At 33.9% G+C, this 18,025-nt stretch overlaps 3 protein-coding genes across 3 annotated transcripts; 2 read left to right on the top strand and 1 right to left on the bottom strand.

Annotated features, from left to right (window-relative positions):
- Positions 1–2,321: 2,321 nt before the first annotated feature.
- Positions 2,322–2,915, bottom strand: Atox1 (Antioxidant 1 copper chaperone). The gene is made up of 2 exons (XM_072542478.1): positions 2,758–2,915; positions 2,322–2,701 (listed from the first exon to the last, which is right to left on the bottom strand). Exon 2 carries the CDS (start codon positions 2,680–2,682, stop codon positions 2,464–2,466), a length of 219 nt encoding a protein of 72 aa, XP_072398579.1. The 5' UTR covers positions 2,683–2,701; positions 2,758–2,915; the 3' UTR covers positions 2,322–2,463.
- Positions 2,916–4,514: 1,599 nt separating this feature from the next.
- ArgRS (arginine--tRNA ligase-like protein) lies at positions 4,515–14,601 on the top strand. The gene is made up of 5 exons (XM_072543121.1): positions 4,515–4,678; positions 4,740–4,892; positions 5,731–6,526; positions 7,370–7,866; positions 14,054–14,601. The coding sequence occupies exons 1-5, from the start codon at positions 4,634–4,636 to the stop codon at positions 14,579–14,581; spliced, it is 2,019 nt and encodes a 672-aa protein (XP_072399222.1). The 5' UTR covers positions 4,515–4,633; the 3' UTR covers positions 14,582–14,601.
- A 2,773-nt stretch (positions 14,602–17,374) lies between these two features.
- Positions 17,375–18,025, top strand: LOC140450511 (zinc finger MYM-type protein 6-like). The gene has a single exon (XM_072544167.1). The coding sequence runs from the start codon at positions 17,375–17,377 to the stop codon at positions 18,023–18,025; it is 651 nt and encodes a 216-aa protein (XP_072400268.1).

Below are 18,025 nucleotides of genomic sequence, written 5' to 3'. Positions count from 1 at the left end.
AGATGGTATACCCAATGAACTCTTAAAATATGGAGGCCCTGAACTTGTAAGTAAACTGTCACAACTATTTAACAAAATCTTATACGACACAGAAACACCAGAGGAATGGCATAAGAGCATCACAATCCTCATATTTAAAAAAGGACAAAAAACTTGCCGACAAAACTACAGAGGAATAACCCTCTTAAATACAACGATAAAACTTTTCACGAGTATTCTTAAGGACAAATTGGAAAGGCAAATCACTAATGCTAAAGAACAACAAGATTTTACAAGAAGGTGGTCTATAAAAGACGCAGTATTCATAATAAAACGAATAAAAGAAAAAGCTATAGAGTTCGGCATGCCAGCGTATATTTGCTTCATTGATCTGACAAAGGCGTTTGACAGGGTTCTCCTGGGAGACATTCTAAATATATTAATAAAAAATAAAACACCGACCAACATAACAAAGATAGTCCATAACCTAAATAACAACAATGTAACCAAAGTTAGAGCAGGAGACCAATTCACTGAAAATATTCCAACACCGGGAGGAATTAGACAAGGCGACAGTTTAAGTCCCTTCTTGTTTAACCTACTCATGGGCAAAATTATAAACAAAGTAACATCTCTCAATCTCGGATACAGAATGGGCAACAAAAGAATTGGTATGGTGTGTTACGCATAGGATGCAGCAATTATTGTCCAATCAGAAGATGATCTTCAGAGATAGCTCTTTCAGTTCTTTTAAATAAGCCGCCAACTAAATATGACCATTTCCACCAACAAAACTAAAGGTATGACAATAGCAAAAGATCCGCTCAGATGTAAGTTAGTGGTTGAGAAAAACCCCATAGAACAGGTGATGCAATTCAGATATCTGGGCATAGATATATCAAGCACACACGACCCAGTAAAGGACCTAAGGAGTCAGATCAACAAAGCATCCGCATTGTCGGGATGTCTGTGGGTGATAGTCTGGTCAAATCCGTATATGCGCACACATAGTAAAATTAGAATCTACAATTACAAGAGTTGCATACGACTGATCATGACATATGGCATAGAAGTGCGCGAAGATACCAACAAAACGAAACAGATGCTAAGGGTTGCCAAAATGAAAACCCTAAGAACAGGGTGAGAAATACAAACGTCAGAGAACAGTGCAAAATTCAAGATATTGTAAGATGGGGAAGGCTGCGTAAGAGGATGTGGTACAATCATGTAAGACGAATGGATGAGAATAGACTCCCAAAAATTGCCCTACAAAACAACCCGCCCGGTTCAAGACCTCCCTGAAGACCACCTAAAAGATGGAGGGATAGTTGGCAATCTACCTCCCAGGAAATTAACCAGAGGCAGCTTCAGAATTAAAGAAGTAGAAGATATTTCTGGAACTACAAATATGAGAAGTAATGATAGATGGTGGTGGGATGGTGGATAGATAACTGGCTCGACAATCCGTTGTGGATCTTGGCCTGCTCACAAATAAGTCATCACTCCTATCGATTCCTGGCAACTTTCCTCCATCTTCTCCAAAACATCTGCTACAATATTTTAAAGTAAGTGCATGTCTAAGTGCATACTAAAATTAAAATGCACAATTCTTCTTGGTAAATAAGGTGTGGATGATAAAAAAATTTAAGTTTATTTTCAGCTTTCTAATGATACGATAAATAATAAACACCATGCTCTATCCATGTCACAAAAAAAGTTGATTTTTGTTGACCAGTCTAATTTATTGGCCTATTTCTGACTTTTGATAAAAGTTTGTAGTGGTCATGATAGTTTTTTAAGCCAAAAACAAACATTTTAACTTGTCCATGTAATTAGTTCTGTTTGTAAAACATCTAAACAATATTGATTGTACAAATAAAAACTGCTAAAGTATTAGCAATACTAAATTAAATTCTAATTAGTGACAATATTCAAAAAAATATAAAATTAATATATTGTAAAAAGATCTATTAAGGTTCCACTATCTGTTCCACTCAGATAGTATGATATTGGTGATATTTGAATCATTCAGTTACATGTTACATGTGTAACTTCTTAGACAGTAGTTATAAGTAGGCAAATTAAGTCAAATCAAGATATAATAGAATTACTTAATGTTTAAGTAATACCTCAAATAGCAAAAAATTGTTTTAGTGAATCATACCCTGATGATTCACAGACTTCTCTCAATAAGTCATTATTATTCATATATTTTCTAGTTTTTTAGCAACAACAAAATTACTTAAAAAAGGGCCTCTCGCAATAGGCCTTTTCAAATTATATTCCTTTGTTTTGCATATTCCAAACATTTTACATATCTATCTTGGGATATAAATAAAAAATTTTAGAAAGGCTAGAGTTTTATATTATTAAAATATAGATTTTTATAATTGTAAAATTTCAATAAGACTTATCATATATCGCTTACATAAGTATATGAAATATGAAATTAGCTGCAAATCATAAAGTTCACAAAAAACCCCATTAAGAAGATGATAGCAGGGTAGTTTCTTTCCCTGTTTTCTTAATAACTTCTAAAACGTCATTTGCAGGTAGAGACGATTTTACAACCACCTTTTGAGTATCCAAATTAATGGTAAATTCTTCAACTCCTTTGTCTTTTAATTTATTTAAAACTCTTTCTACTGCACCAGAACAGCCATCACAGGTCATTTTTACATTAAATTCGTGAACTTTGGACATGATTACTGGAGAATTTTATCTAAAAAATAGTGATTTAGACGTTTTTAAGCAGTTAATTTTTTACTATGTACTTACGTGTCCTTTGTCTTTATGATTCAGATAAAAAATAATTATTATCCAAGAATTTAAAAGATGTTGATGTCACCAATTTATTGTGACAGATTGTTGATACCGGTTGAGGATGAAGTTGTTGACGTGAACAAATAAAATTACTCATGTTGTCTTTAGTTGCTTATACAATTACAAATTTGTAAAACGAAATAAGGAATTATTAAAATAACTTTCATCAGTAACTTTATAATATATATCTAGTTATAGATATAAATATCAATATTTTTTAATGTTTTCATAAAGTTAGCTGACCAAATACCTTAATTAAATGAGGGCCATATTGACCAACTGGTTGATTATCACTAAATGTTTGATTATTGTTCCGTGGAAACATAAGCGTAGATTGGTAACATTTTTCCAGATCTGAATATTATGGTGTTATTATAATAGTTATTTATGTACCAAGTGCATTAAGTAGATGTTTATGCCTGAGGGCGACTATCTTTCAAACACGAGGGCCTCTGGCTCGAGGTTACATTTGTCGAAGATGGAAGTAAAAACAGTAACAACGATGATTTTCTACGCAAAAACGACCCGAGAGAAGACGGAGATATTGGGTACACCCAATTTTTGGATGCAGGCTGATTGAAACCCAGTAAATAATTTTTTTATTCAAAGCTAAGACAATTCTATATGTACTAACATAATATCTACTTCTTTTTTTCCATTAGCACACCTTCACAGAATATGAGGACGAGTTCCTCCCGTCTCTTTAAGTTCGTATCTGAATAAACGCTACTCTTCTTATCCCATATCACAGGACGTTTTTTAATTACTTCTGTAAATAATTCGATATTAGAAGCTTCCGTTTCGGACGGAAAGAAAAGAAAAAAATAAAGAAAATAAACTTAAAAAACACTATATGTATAACTGAGTCAACCGACCATATCGTATACAACATTCATAGTTTTAAACCGTATTCATTTTACAAATTCCCAATTGTCAATAGAAGCACGTGAAAGCCAAACAGTTCCGTACTGATGTGTATCATATGATTGTAAAAATATTTACTTTTGAAACTGTTAGTGTAAGAATTTCTTGAAATTTAATCATTATATTAAACTAAACTCTAAATAAATAAAAATAACTCGACCAGTAAATAACTTAACAATAACTATAACATAAATATAACACAATATATTAACTTAAAAATCAACACGATACAATTTGAATTTAAAATGCTGGCAAGTTTGGATCTGTTACATGAGAATCTGTCTGGCTTAAGGTAATAAATTATATTTAATAGCCTCTTGACGAATGAGATGGCGAATATCAACACGTGCCTATATTTACAGATGGGAATTTGCTAAATGAAGATGAATTCATTGGAATTTTTTTCTTTTTCCAAATAACCCTCGCGTGCCACTTCTCGACCCCGCTGTAGCACGTGTTGTGTCGGTTGGCCACCATAATTTTAAATTAATGGTCGGATTAATAATAATTTTTACATTTTTGTATGCAGTTGACTTATATAGAATGCTTCTGTTGTCCTGATTGTTAAGGTCTATTTGTTTTAAATTTTACTGCATTACAATTAATTAAGATCCACGAAATTTACTTTTCATTGCAACATGAGTTATTTCAGTAATCTTCATTCTTACAAAGAATATTTTGTACACATATAACCCACCAAAAAAATACGAGTACCTTCACTGGAATCCACTCCTAACCATAAAAACGATTTTAATGCTTTATGTTACTCTCTGATTTCTATGTTCACACCGGTAACTTCGTAGTTCGGAATCGGAATTTCCTTTTTATTGGTTAGGTTCTTTGAGCCTGTATATTGTTGCAATTTATTTATTTTTTTTTTATAAGAATCAGTATCAGTATAGGTATTATGGATCAAGATCTCGTAAGATTTAACATAGAAGCAGATAGTGCTGTAAGTAATTTAGTTTGTTTATGCTTTTTTTTTTGTAAATTAAGTGACGATCTTGTTGCAGCTGGAACAAATTAATTTGATGAAGGAAAGTTTAAAAGGTATCAAAAGTAGTATCGATGGAGTGTCTCTTCAACCTACTACCAGTGACGGGCAGTTGAATAAACTTATTACTGAAAATATTAAGCTTAAACATCGTTTGTCAATTTTAAATAGAGTAAGTGGTTTAAAATATTTATTAATGGAACATCTAAACAATAAGTTGCATCATATATCCACCTTTGTGTTTATGTAAGGTAATATACTTATTACATCATGATTTTGTAATGTTTTATAGGAATGTGGGCCATAAAAACATTAGAATACATTATTTCCTTGTAATCACAGTCCCACCAACTGCATAAAAATTTTCTAACAATCATATTTAGAAGTATTTTAGCTATAAATTACCTAGGACTCTTGTATTAAGGTGATATTGAACATTCTTATAGCAATACTAAGTTCTGCTGAAGCTGCTTTACTTGCTGACAGTTCACCTATTTGGACAGAAACAGAGATCATAAACAAAGTCACCCTCTTTATATTTTCTTTATATCTTTATTTGTAGAATCAAAAGAATCACTTTGTGTCTTCTTCTGGACCATCTCTTTAGGACTCTGTGTTTATGTTTTTAGTATTCCTACAAGTTTTTATTAGACAACTGATGCTTTCTGAAGCTGCATCCTCTGGGTCAGACGCTTGTAGGTTTAGGCTATGCTTATTTAATGGCGGCAATACTGGCTATTGTCACGATACTTTCTCTAGGATTTTGTAGAATTTTTGTGGATATACTTTTCTAAGGTTTACCCACTACACCCTTCTGTATCGCTGCTGTTTGATCGGGACTGCTTATTCAATATATTCACAGCTAACCTCTATATCTAAAGGCCATCTACTATAAGCCTCCTGTAACCCCACTGATCTTTTATTACAATTAATTAAATTCATGGTTTTGAAAATAAATTAAACATTGTGTTATTTGATACTACTTACAATAAGTTTGGTTTTATTTTTAGGCTATTGCAGCTCAGTCAGCGAAGAAAGCTCCAAACCTACCAATGGATGAAACCAGGCTTCAGAGCATTAATGATATACTCACCTATATATTTTCAAATGCTATTTCAGCTGCATTTCCAGATATCACAGATGCTCCAGTTGTAATTGCTTTGTCTGGAGCAAATCCTAAATTTGGAGATTACCAGTGCAACTCTGCAATGCCTATAGCCAACATCTACAAGCAGTTGGGAAAGAAAGTTTTGCCAAGAGATATTGGCCAAAAAATTGTAGAAAATGTGCCTTCCCATGAACTTATCGCCAAAATGGAAGTTGCTGGCCCAGGGTTTATTAATATATTTTTGAGTAAAAGCTTTGCTGTTAAGAATTTATCTCGTATTTTTGAACATGGCGTCAAAGCTCCCGAAATATCTAAAAAAGTCAGGGTGTTAGTAGATTTTTCAGCACCCAACATTGCGAAAGAGATGCATGTAGGTCATTTGAGGTCAACCATAATTGGAGAAAGTTACAGCCGTTTATTAGAGTACCTAGGTCACGACGTTATAAGAATAAACCATATTGGCGACTGGGGTACACAGTTTGGGATGCTGATTGCACATTTGGAAGATAAATTTCCTGATTTTTATGTTAAATCACCTCCAATCTCTGATTTGCAAGCATTCTACAAGGAGTCCAAATTAAGGTTCGATTCTGATGAAGAGTTTAAGAAGAGAGCTTATGCTAGTGTTGTCAAATTGCAATCTTTTGAACCAAAACACAAAAAAGCATGGGAGTTAATTTGTGATGTTTCACGACAAGGTAAATTTTGTAATAATATTCAGTTTTAATGAATTCAACTCAAAATCATTTCAATACATCAGTTCAATAGTGTAAAAATTCCAAAATTGCAATATTCGAAAAAATAAAGGAAAAGATATTTGGTACGAGAGAGAGAGAGAGAGAGAAATTTATTGTTTTTAAAATGAGTTTACATTTATAAAACACAACATGGTATAGTACACACAAGGCACAAGATACAATAAAATACTAATTATAAAATTTCCATAATTAAAAAAAATATATATACATATATCAATTAGCGTAACTGTCCTCAAAAATTCCTCTATACTATAGTAAGATTTAGATAATAAAAACTTCTTGATTACTCTTCGGAATACAAAAATATTGCTGGAGGATCTTATATTGAATGATAGGGATTAAACACTTTCTTACCAGTGTAAATAAAATGATTTTTTAATTAATGTAGAAGGGGGAATTGGAAGTGGAATAACATAATTTAAACAAGTGTTATAAGGGGAAACTGTCCAAATATCCTCTTTTATGTTTTTTAAAAATTAAGCAAGCTAATTCATGGTTATACATGCGAGGAAGTGTTAAGATACCATGTTTCTGGAACAGAGGCCTGCATGATGTATCAAATTTGACCTTGCATAAATATCTGAGTGCTTTCTTTTGTAGCATAAAATTTCTACTGAAATAATAGTTGCGTGGTAACTGTAATAATTTTTTTTCTACTTGGCCCAGCGGCATAGGGTTACAAAGTGAATACTGTAATTAAAAAAAAACAATTTATTTCATTTTAAGTTTTCTTGACTTCTTGGGTTTTCACATAAATATAATGTCATTATATTTATATTTTAGAGTTTCAAAAGATATATGACAGGCTGGATGTTTCAATCATCGAAAGAGGCGAATCATTCTACCAAAGCCGTATGGAAAAAATAGTAAAGGAGCTTGACGAAAGAGGACTACTAGAGTTAGATGAAGGACGTAAAGTAATGTGGGGTGCCACAGCAATTCCACTTACAATCGTAAAAAGTGACGGGGGCTTCACCTATGATACCTCGGATGTAGCTTGTATAAAACAACGTCTCGAAGAAGAAAAAGCTGAATGGGTCATATATGTCACTGATGCCGGCCAAGCCACACACTTTGAAACTCTGTTTGGTTGTGCCGAAAAAGCTGGCATTTTGAATCGAGCTGTACATCGTATTGATCATGTTGGTTTTGGGGTTGTATTGGGTGAAGATAAGAAGAAGTTTAAAACTAGGTCAGGTGATACTGTTAAGTTGTCGGCCTTGCTAGATGAAGGTTTGAGCCGAGCGTTGGATAAGCTCAAAGAGAAGGAAAGAGATAAGGTAAGATAAAATTTAATTAAGACCGACGGTTCCGCCGATTTGTCGAATTCTTGGCATTCTCACACTGGCCTCAACATCCACCTTAGAGCTTCTAATAGCCCACATGGCTGCGCGACAATCTGCATATTGATCCGCTTTAGTTCGAAATACCTCATGTTAATTTCTGTTACAGTTACATTTCCGCAGAGTAGTTGTTTGCAAACTCGTCATTTAAAAGAACCAAATATAAATAAATTTAAACTAAAGTTTATTCAAAAACACGTTTTTTAAACTTTTTGCTTTACTAGGGACATTTATGTAAAGTTACCGAAATATATGTAAAGTTAACTGAAATTAATTTTCTGATAAAAAAATCGCGAACTCATAGTAAAACTCCAGTTTCTTGGTTTGATGATGAATTAACAGTAATGCGAGAAAATCTTTCCACAGTCAAGATAATTACTGATGTTACACAAGATGATAATGGGTATAAAAAGTTTAAGAGCACTAAAAATCAACAATATCATTACAGAAAAAACTGGCTCATGAGCATTTCTTTTCCAATTCAGAAAATATATCTCGTGACAGTTGGAAAGTTATAAATTATCACAGAAATAAAGTTCAAACTAAAAAAACTTGTACAAGCGCGATTACAGTAGCTAAACATATTAGAAGTTCTTTGTATGTTTATTACCTGTTAGTGATACTGAAATCAGGAATGTTTTGCGTAGCTTGAGAAATTCGCACTGTATGGATTTTTATTTCTTAAACAAAAAAATAATTGTGGAAACAATCGATGTAATTATTGACAAATTAATTATACTTTATAATAATCCTCTTACTGAAGGGATTTTCCGAGTTGTACTAAAAGTAACAAAAGTGCTACCAGTGTTCAAAAAGGGACCTTTAGATGAAATTGGAAATGATCGTCCCATCTTACTCATTTCCATTTTCGGTAACACTTTTGAGAGTTTTCTAAATGTTCGTTTGATAGAATATCTAGAAAAACACAAAATACTTCACTGCAATCAATATGGCTTTAGAAAAAAGTATAGCACTACACTAGCTATACAGAAAATTGTGAAAGATATAGTTGATGGCTTGGAGGAAGTTCATAGTTCATTTTGTGTCTTTGACATTGTGCGACTTATTCAAAGCTTTTGACTGTGTTTCTCATGAATTACTCTTGGAACAATTGCATAAATACGGTATTAGGGAAAACACTCTTAATCTATTTAGACCATACTTAACGAATAGAAATTAGGTAGTTTTTCTTAATTACCTACTGCTATTCTGAGTTTAACACTATCGAATATGAGTTCCTCAAGGTTCGATGTTTCTTATTTATCTGAACGATTTATTTCAGTATACTTTTCCTATAAAATGTGAATGCTTCGCAAAATCTGGTTTTAATGAGCTGAAGCTAAATAAAGACAAAAATCAGACATAATGACGGTATTAGATTTTTGTTTCGATACAGGGCAGCGGCAAGCCGCTTATACGTGTTTCGACCTCTTTAGGTCTCCTCAGAGCGGTATAGTCACTGCTCTGAATCAAAATAAAAATCTTTCCCGTCCTAAACCAATAGTTATCAAAATAACTATTTACGGACGTAACTATGCCATCTAAAAACAAAAAGAGAAATCAAACGATTTCTACCTGGCGAAACCGAATTCAAATTTTTACCACTGTGCCTTCTAAAACTTGCAAAGCAAACAACTTGATAAATTACTCGGCAAGGGAATCTAAAAATTGCATTTCACCTGCCGTTCATCATGGTCAAAATTCGTAGTGAATTCAGTTTCTGGTACTCCAAACGGAGTCTTCTTCTTCAAGTGCCCTGTCCGTTGCGAACGTTGGCTATCAACATGGCAATTCTAATCTTATTTGCGGCGGTTCTGAATAGTTCGACCTATGTGAGCCCGAACCACTTCCGCAGAAGCCACGAGTGTCTTCTGCCTGGCCGTCGCTTACTGTCTAGTTTCCCCTGGACAATCAATTGCAGTAGACTGTACTTATCGTGTCTCAATATGTGGCCTAGATATTCAAGCTTTCTTTGTTTGATTGTGCTCACGATTGTTTTCTCCTTTCCGATTTTGGAGTACCTCTATGTTGGTGACATGTTCGGTCCAGGATATACGAAGAATGCGTCGGTACACCCACATTTCGAATGCTTCTAGTTTTCTCGTGAGCGTATCTGTCAGTGTCCAGGCCTCCATACCATATAGTAAGATCGGAAAAATGTAGCATTTAACTAGACGTAGTTTTAGGGGAAGAGACAAATCCTTTCTTATGAGGAGCTTTTTCATATTGTTAAATGCTGCTCTAGCTCGTTCTATTCTCGCCTTAATTTCTGTGGCCTGTTCCCATTTTGCATTTACGTTGGTGCCAAGGTACACATAAGATTCTACATGGTCAATTAGTATGTTACTTATCCGTAATTGTCGAGCAGGTTGTTGCTTTTTGCTTATCAGCATCCACTTTGTCTTCTTGAAGTTGAGGCTCAGGCCGTATTCCTCACTAACTGAATAAACTCTTTCCATTACCTGTTGTAATTCGTATATGGTACTGGTAAGGATCACCGTGTCGTCGGCATATCTTATATTGTTCGTTAACTCGCCGTTTATTTTTATGCCCTCATTTGCATTTTCCATACATTTGTTAAATGTTTCCTCGGAATAAATATTGAATAGGAGTGGGGATAAGATACACCCCTGACGGACACCTCTTTTGATCTGCACCCTTCCAGTGAGTTCGTTGCCAATTTTTGCTCTTGCTGTTTGACCCCAGTATAGGTTTGCCACAATTCGAATGTCCTTGTCGTCAATACCTGTCTTTTCGCAGAATATCCATAAATTGTTCATGATTTACATTGTCAAATGCTTTTCTAAAATCCACAAAGCACAAATACACGTCCTTATCAACGTCTCTACACCGCTGTATAAGCACCTGGAGAGCGAAAACTGCTTCTCTAGTTCCAAGTGCTTTCCGAAAACCAAACTGCGATCTATCGATATTTGACTCACATTTATCATATATTCTTCTATGAATGATCTTAGTGAACGCTTTAGTGACATGATTGATCAAGCTTATAAGCCGGTATTCATCACAGCTCTGGGCATTTGATTTCTTCGGGATTGTAATAAATGTTGACTGTAAAAAGTTCTCCGGGATTTTACCGCTATTATATATGTTGTTAAAAAGTACAACTAGATTATCAAGGAACTGTTTGTCTGATTTACATAGGATCTTTAATATTTCGCAGGGTACATTGTCCGGACCTGTTGACTTATTGTTTTTTAGTGCTGCAATGGCATCTTCTATCTCCGATTTAAAGATTGAAGGACCTGTTTCTCCTCCATATAGTAATCATCAGTCCTGTCAGATGCAAATAATTTTTCTATGTATGATTTCCATGTTTCTAAGATCGTTGATGGCTCCGAGATATCCATCGCCATCTTTTATGCTGTTGGGTGACTTATTGAATTTCCTCTTGTTTGCCATTGATTTTATTTTTTTGTGCATATTGTAACTGTCGTATTTCCGTTCGTATTGTTCTATTTCCCTGCATTCGTTGGAAAACCATTTTTCTTTGACTTCTCGAATTTTCGTTCTTATGATTTTGTGGATCTGCTGGTATTTTTCTGCATTTTTATTCTTGAATTTACGTCTTTCATCCATCATATCCATTATCTCATCAGACATCCATTCTTTCTTCTTATATCTGCCACGCTTTAAGAGTCGCGCATGTTGTTTGTATTGCTTCCCTCGATTTATCCCATCTCTCTATTATGTCCGACGTGTTCTCGTTAATGTCGTTTATTTTCTTACCTAGTTGTTCTCGTACTTTTATTTCTGTTTCTGAGTTAGTGAGTTTCAATTCAATAAGTATCAATTGTGTTTAAATTAGATCTTTTCTCGAGCCGTTTTACTCCCATGACCATTCTGCATACCAACAGATTGTGGTCCGTAGGAACATCGGCACCAGGGTACGTTTTTGATGATTTTATCATGTTTTTATATCTTGTTTGTACTGCTATATAATATATCTGATTCCTTATGATGTTGTCAGGTGAGTCAGCGGGGGATTTCCATGTGTAAAGTCGACGTTTACTACTCCAAACGGAGTAAAGTAATAAAACATAATGATGGTATTAGATTTTTGTTTCGACAAGGCAGCGACAAGCCGCTTATACATATTTCGACCTCTTTAGGTCTCCTCAGAGCGGTATAGCCACTGCTCTGAATCAGAGCAAAAATCTTTTTGGTCCTAAATCAATAGTTATCAAAATAACTATTTACGGACGTAACTACGCCATCTAAAAACAAAAAGAGAAATCAAACGATTTCTACCTGGAAAGAAACTGAATTCACTACGAATTTTGACCATGATGAACGGCAGGTGGAATGCAATCTTTAGATTCCCTTGCCGAGTAATTTATCAAGCTGTTTGCTTTGCAAGTTGGCACAGTGGTAAAAATTTGAATTCGGTTTCGCCAGGTAGAAATCGTTTGATTTCTCTTTTGTTACAAAAATCAGAATTTGATTTTTAGTTCCGATTGTAAGTATATCTCAAGAAATAGTGTTAAACTATTAGGAATCTTTCTAGATGATAATTTGGATTGGAGTGCTCATACAGATTACTTAAGTTCTAGACTTGTACCCTTTACTTGTACCCTCTAAGTACCCTTAGAATGTGCTACTTTGTACTATTCCTTAGCCATCTACAGTACGGAATAAATGTTTGGGGTAATTCTTGTCACGCAGATCGAATTTTTAAACTACAAAAAAGAGTAGTGAGGATACTTGCAAGAGCAAAGTATAGGTACACTGTAAACCTTTATTTCTGGGTTTAGGTATTGCCATTACCTTGAGAAAAAGAGAAAAATCAAAGAAGCTGCTCTAATTATGCTAAATGAGACAAATTGCATCCCAAATTCCTAGGCGGGGTGCAGTAGGATATGGTTACCCGTATTAAAAGATTAAATCAATAAAAAGAAAATATATCACATCGAGGATACATCAGTTATGTTTTTAAATAACATACGTATAAAATCAGAATTTGGTGTTTACTGAAAGTAAACTAAATACAAAACCAATTACTTGCCATGTCGGGAAAGTAGTATGAGGATTTTTCGTAGTTTTTTTTTTAGTAATTTTACTGTCATAATTGCATGCGGTTGTCTTTTTAAACACGAATCACATGCTATGATTTTTCTGACGGGTATTCTTAAGTTCAAATTGATTTCATGTAAGTCCTATCAGAGGTCTAAGAGAAGTATTAATATTTATTATCGATAAGTGTCTACCGCAAGGCAGCGGAGGACCGCCTCTGGACAGGATCGTACTTTTATTTTCGATTTGCATTACTTATTCGATTGTTAGGTGTGTTTAAAAGCCGGTCTTTATCATTGTCTACTAAAGTTATAATAGTTGCAAAAATATTTACATACACTAAATTCACATATTTACAAAATTTTATCATTTCTAAATAGAGTACAAAAAGAACAGAGGCAAAAATATTTTAGAAAATTATTTTCAAAATTGCGGTGTGTCTAAAAGCTGGTTTTATACCGTTATCAACTGAATTTAAAAATATTTACATAAATTTACTTATACATAGAAAGTTTACCATTTATAAATACAATTCAAAAAGTACTTAAATTTAAAAAAAAAATTACATGGACAAGTCAGTTTCACTATCACCGTAGTTATCTAGATCTATAATAATTGTTTCTTTGAGCAACCTATTTGTATTTATATAAGATCTTTCCATCTTTAGAACATAGGCTATTTTTTCAGCTGTCATTGGCTATTTTCTCCATTTCTAATTCGATTAGACGAACCACAGATGAATTTATGGTGGGCGAAACATTACTTACATCACATTACGAAACATTACATACATCACAGTTACACTGTTTGGTCGTATATTTGGCAATAACTTCGTTGAAAACCAGTTTTCAAATAATTCTGACGTGGTGTCATAATAATAGTTGACACGGAAGTCCTTAATGTTTTAGCATGACAAGGCTAAAGCATTAGGTATAAAACCATTCTTTCTTCCTGCGTGGATTATTGTAATACGTTTTCCTTTATTTGATGGAGCTTTTGTTGTCCTTCCTGGCCAATCCTCACTAGTATCATTGCTGTTTTTTATTATTTAGCCCACTGTTGATATTTAACTTAGGTAGTTTATATCTTTTAGGTATTAACCCCCGAAGAATTAAGGAAAGCTCAAGAATCAGTAGCATATGGATGCATAAAATACGCTGACTTGTCGCACAACAGAAATCATGAATATGTATTCTCTTTCGACAAGATGTTGGATGATAAGGGTAATACAGCCGTCTATCTTCTGTACGCATTCACTCGCATCAAGTCTATTGCTCGGACTGCCAACTTCACATCAGAGAAGATCAAAGAACTGAGTAAAACAAACAGTATCACGTTGGAACATGAAAAGGAATGGAAGCTTGCGAAAGTCTTGATGCGGTTTCCTGATGTTCTCCTAAAAATAACGAGGGATCTGTTTCTCCATCCCTTATGTGAATATGTATACGAAGTTTCCACTACGTTTAGTGAGTTTTATGATAATTGTTATTGCGTTGAAAAAGATTCTTCTGGGGATATTATTAAAGTTAATGTTGGTAGAATATTACTTGCAGAAGCTACTGCCATGGTTCTGGAACGCTGTTTTTATATTCTGGGTTTAAAACCTGTGGAAAAGATGTAAATACATTTTTTATGATTTGATCTTGTCGTTTTATTTTTTTTTTATATTGCTATACTCTGAAGTGTATTATAAAAACGCATATAGCATTTTTCATATAAATGCACGTCACAATTTATATCAAGTGACGTCACTTATATTTAAAATTTCCAGAACGTCAACCTTAGAGAGAGTTCAAATTTTACTAACACAGCTAATAATACGAAAACCATACGGAACTGCTCGATCTTTCATAGGCGTCAACATGGTGTAATAATCAGAAAAATGTAATCATCATTATATTGGAAATTTTAGAATTATATTGATTAAATAACCAAAAACATTTGTTATTATTGACAATATAAATTTTATGAAATAACTCTTCTAATATTCCACAAAATAATAATTTTAGTTAAATAGATTAGACAATTGTACGCAACTGATACGGGAATACTTCAAATTTTAATGACAGTTCAGCGTGTGGCAAAATTGTATAAAGTGTTGCCGCTTTTTTATAGTAGGAATTTTGATTATGTTTTGATTCCTTAGACAATTTAATCATAATATAATATATATTAATACATTGTATTTATAAATACATATTAAATTTAGATTAATAGCTTTAAAAATTAATTATTGTTGTGTATTGTGATTGTGCTATGCCAAAACAAATAAATAGTCTGTACAAAGCTGATAAGCTTTCATATAAGATAGATTATTTTGAACAAGAAATAATGGCAAGACGTTTTTACTATTAAAGCCCTGAAAGAGGTAAGTTTAAAATTTAGAATATATAATTTTGTATTAAAGTGTTTTCTTATATGTATTTTAGTGTGTTGCAGTAGTCTTAAAACTAAGAGATTTAACCTTACTCTTAAAAATTCCTCACTTACTAACTATTCTGATGTTTTGGCAACGCTGTGGGGTTTTGACGTCATAAATCTTGAATGACGTGCAAGCATTTTTATATGAAAAATTCTATATGTTAGTGTAGCGATGGTCTATTCGGCATTCTGTCAATGCTTTTAACATTTTCTGATGGCTTATGGTATCGAATGCTTTCTTGTAGTCGACAAATATCAGTGCCAATGGTTTGTTGTGTTCTGCATATTTCTCTATCAGGTTCTTTATCACTAGTAAGTGGTCGTTAGTGCTGTATTCAAATTAGTCATTAGTGCTGGATCTGAATCCAGCTTGTTCTCTAGGCCAGTGATTCTCAATCTGTGGTCCGCGAACGGTTTTCATGTAGTCCGCGAAGTAAACAGTCATAAAATAATAATCAATTTAAATCTTGGCTCTTGAGACGTAAATTAATGAGTCGGCCTATTTTTTTTTAAAGCAAAACGTTTCCAGACGACCAAACGCGCCTGAACACAGGTTCATTCACCTCAATCTTCCGCGTATTTTCCCTCACGCGCCGAATAGTTAGTTCCGTTATCTTCATTTAGTTTCGGCCGCTGTCGTGTACGTACAGGACATTACGTCTTTGATCGCGCCCGAGCCCGCGCCACTACTCAGTGACTCAGTGCTGACTCAACTGTCAAGTGACGAGCGTGCGTGTTTTTTGTTTGGTGATTGTAGTTTACTAAAATGAGCAAACAAATGAACCTTTCGGGTTTTTTTTAAAGACGGATAGTGAGGACGTTAAAGCAGGATATTCTACTAGTAATATTGCCAGTGATAGCACAATATTAACTCAAACTGGTCCTAAAAGAAAGACGTAAGTATAATCCCGACTACATAGCATGTTGATTTACATTCATTAGAGAATTTGGTGTCCAGTTACATCAATGTTTAATTTGTGCTGAGGTACATATTAAGTAATGAGACAATGAAGCCGGCAAAATTACCTAGACACTTTAAAACAAAGCATAAAAATTTTGCCGGAAAACATGTAGATTTCTTTAAGAGGAAGGAGACGGAACTAAAATCGTCAAAAAATATCCTTAAATCATATTCAACTTATGATAAAGCTACTTTGAAGGCGTCATATCAACTTTCACTTAGAATTGCAAAAACCAAAAAAACCCTTTAATGTTGGTGAGGAATTAGTTTTACCATGTATCGTAGATGCAACCAAAGCAATTTCAGGTGATAAATACGCTAAAGAAATGCAAAATATTCCTCTTTCCAATGACACCGTTAGTAGGACAATTGAAGATATGGCATCAGATGTTGAAACCTAACTTCTAAAGAAAATTCATTCTTTGAGAAAAATCTTTGCGGTTTTGCTGTACAACTTGATAAATCTACAGATATTACCAATAAAGCTATTCTTCTTGTTTATATACGATTTATAGATAAAGACAACAAAAAATTATCTGAGGAGTTCCTGACCTCGATTGAGTTGCAAGGTAACACAACCGAAAAAGACATTTTTAAAGCCATTGACGGATATTTCACACTTAAAAATCTTTCTTGGAAATACTGTGTAGGACTTTACTCTGATGGTGCCGCGGAAATAACAGGTCACAAAACAAGCTTGCCAAGAGAAGGAAACTGTGATATTGTTTTAACACACTGTATTGTTCATCGCGAAATGCTTGCTGCCAAAAGATTAAGTCCCGACCTAAACAAGGTTTTGCCTACTGTGGTAAAGGCAGTGAACTTTATGAAAAGTAATGCTCTTAGTTTGAGATTGTTTGCTTTGTTATGCGAGGACATGGGATCTATCCATTCCAATCTCCTACATACCGAAGTTCGGTGGCTATCCAGAGGCCGGGTTTTAGCCAGATTTTATGAACTTCGAAAAGAAGTATGTATGTATCTTGATGAAAAATACCTGATTTAGCGGAAACACTGCGTGATGGAGAATTTATGGCCCAGTTAGCTTTTTTAGCAGATATTTTTAAACAGCTCAACATATTGAATCTAGGCCTGCAGGGACCATCTAAACCTGCATTTGACCTTCAGAAAAAAATTGATTCATTTAAGAAAAAATTGTTGCTATGGGAGTCCGAAACTGGAAAAGGATCGTTTGAAATGTTCAACTTTTCAGATTTTATCTCTGAAAATGAAGGCTTAAATGAGGATGTTTTACATTCACTGGTTAAGTCCTATATTAAATCGCTTCAAGATTACTTTGAGAAGTACTTCCCTGCTGATACAGATGTGAGGAAAAATAATATGTGGGTGATTGATCCCTTTTTAGCTACCCACGATAATAATCTGTCTATTCAGGAAAATGAACAGCTTATTGAAATTTCATCCGATGATCATGAAGTGATAAAATCTCACTGCGAAAATGTTACAGATTTTTGGATAGGATTACTTGATGAAAGTCTACTGCTAAGTGAAAAAGCTTTGAAACTTCTTCTTCCTTTTCATTCCACTTATCTCTGTGAGGCATCATTCTCAACATTATATATCATCAAGAATAAACACAGAAATAGGTTGCTAAATTTGAATGCTCCTATGAGACTGGCGTTAACTTCTTTCGAGCCAAATATTGAGTCATTAACGTCTTAA

The sequence above is a fragment of the Diabrotica undecimpunctata genome, chromosome 9 (genome assembly GCF_040954645.1).
Source record: "Diabrotica undecimpunctata isolate CICGRU chromosome 9, icDiaUnde3, whole genome shotgun sequence".
NCBI classification, from domain to species: domain Eukaryota; kingdom Metazoa; phylum Arthropoda; class Insecta; order Coleoptera; family Chrysomelidae; genus Diabrotica; species Diabrotica undecimpunctata.
This window is presented reverse-complemented; position numbering and strand designations above follow the sequence as displayed.

What these genes read in the sequence shown, in the direction of transcription:
- Atox1 (XM_072542478.1), bottom strand. Translation starts at nt 2,682, where the DNA reads ATGTCCAAAGTTCACGAATTTAATGTAAAAATGACCTGTGATGGCTGT.
- ArgRS (XM_072543121.1), top strand. Translation starts at nt 4,634, where the DNA reads ATGGATCAAGATCTCGTAAGATTTAACATAGAAGCAGATAGTGCT. An exon ending in ACATAGAAGCAGATAGTGCT is followed by an intron (nt 4,679 to 4,739) that starts GTAAGTAATTTA and finishes ATCTTGTTGCAG; the next exon opens with CTGGAACAAATTAATTTGAT. An exon ending in AAGAGAAGGAAAGAGATAAG is followed by an intron (nt 7,867 to 14,053) that starts GTAAGATAAAAT and finishes TATATCTTTTAG; the next exon opens with GTATTAACCCCCGAAGAATT.
- LOC140450511 (XM_072544167.1), top strand. Translation starts at nt 17,375, where the DNA reads ATGGCCCAGTTAGCTTTTTTAGCAGATATTTTTAAACAGCTCAACATA.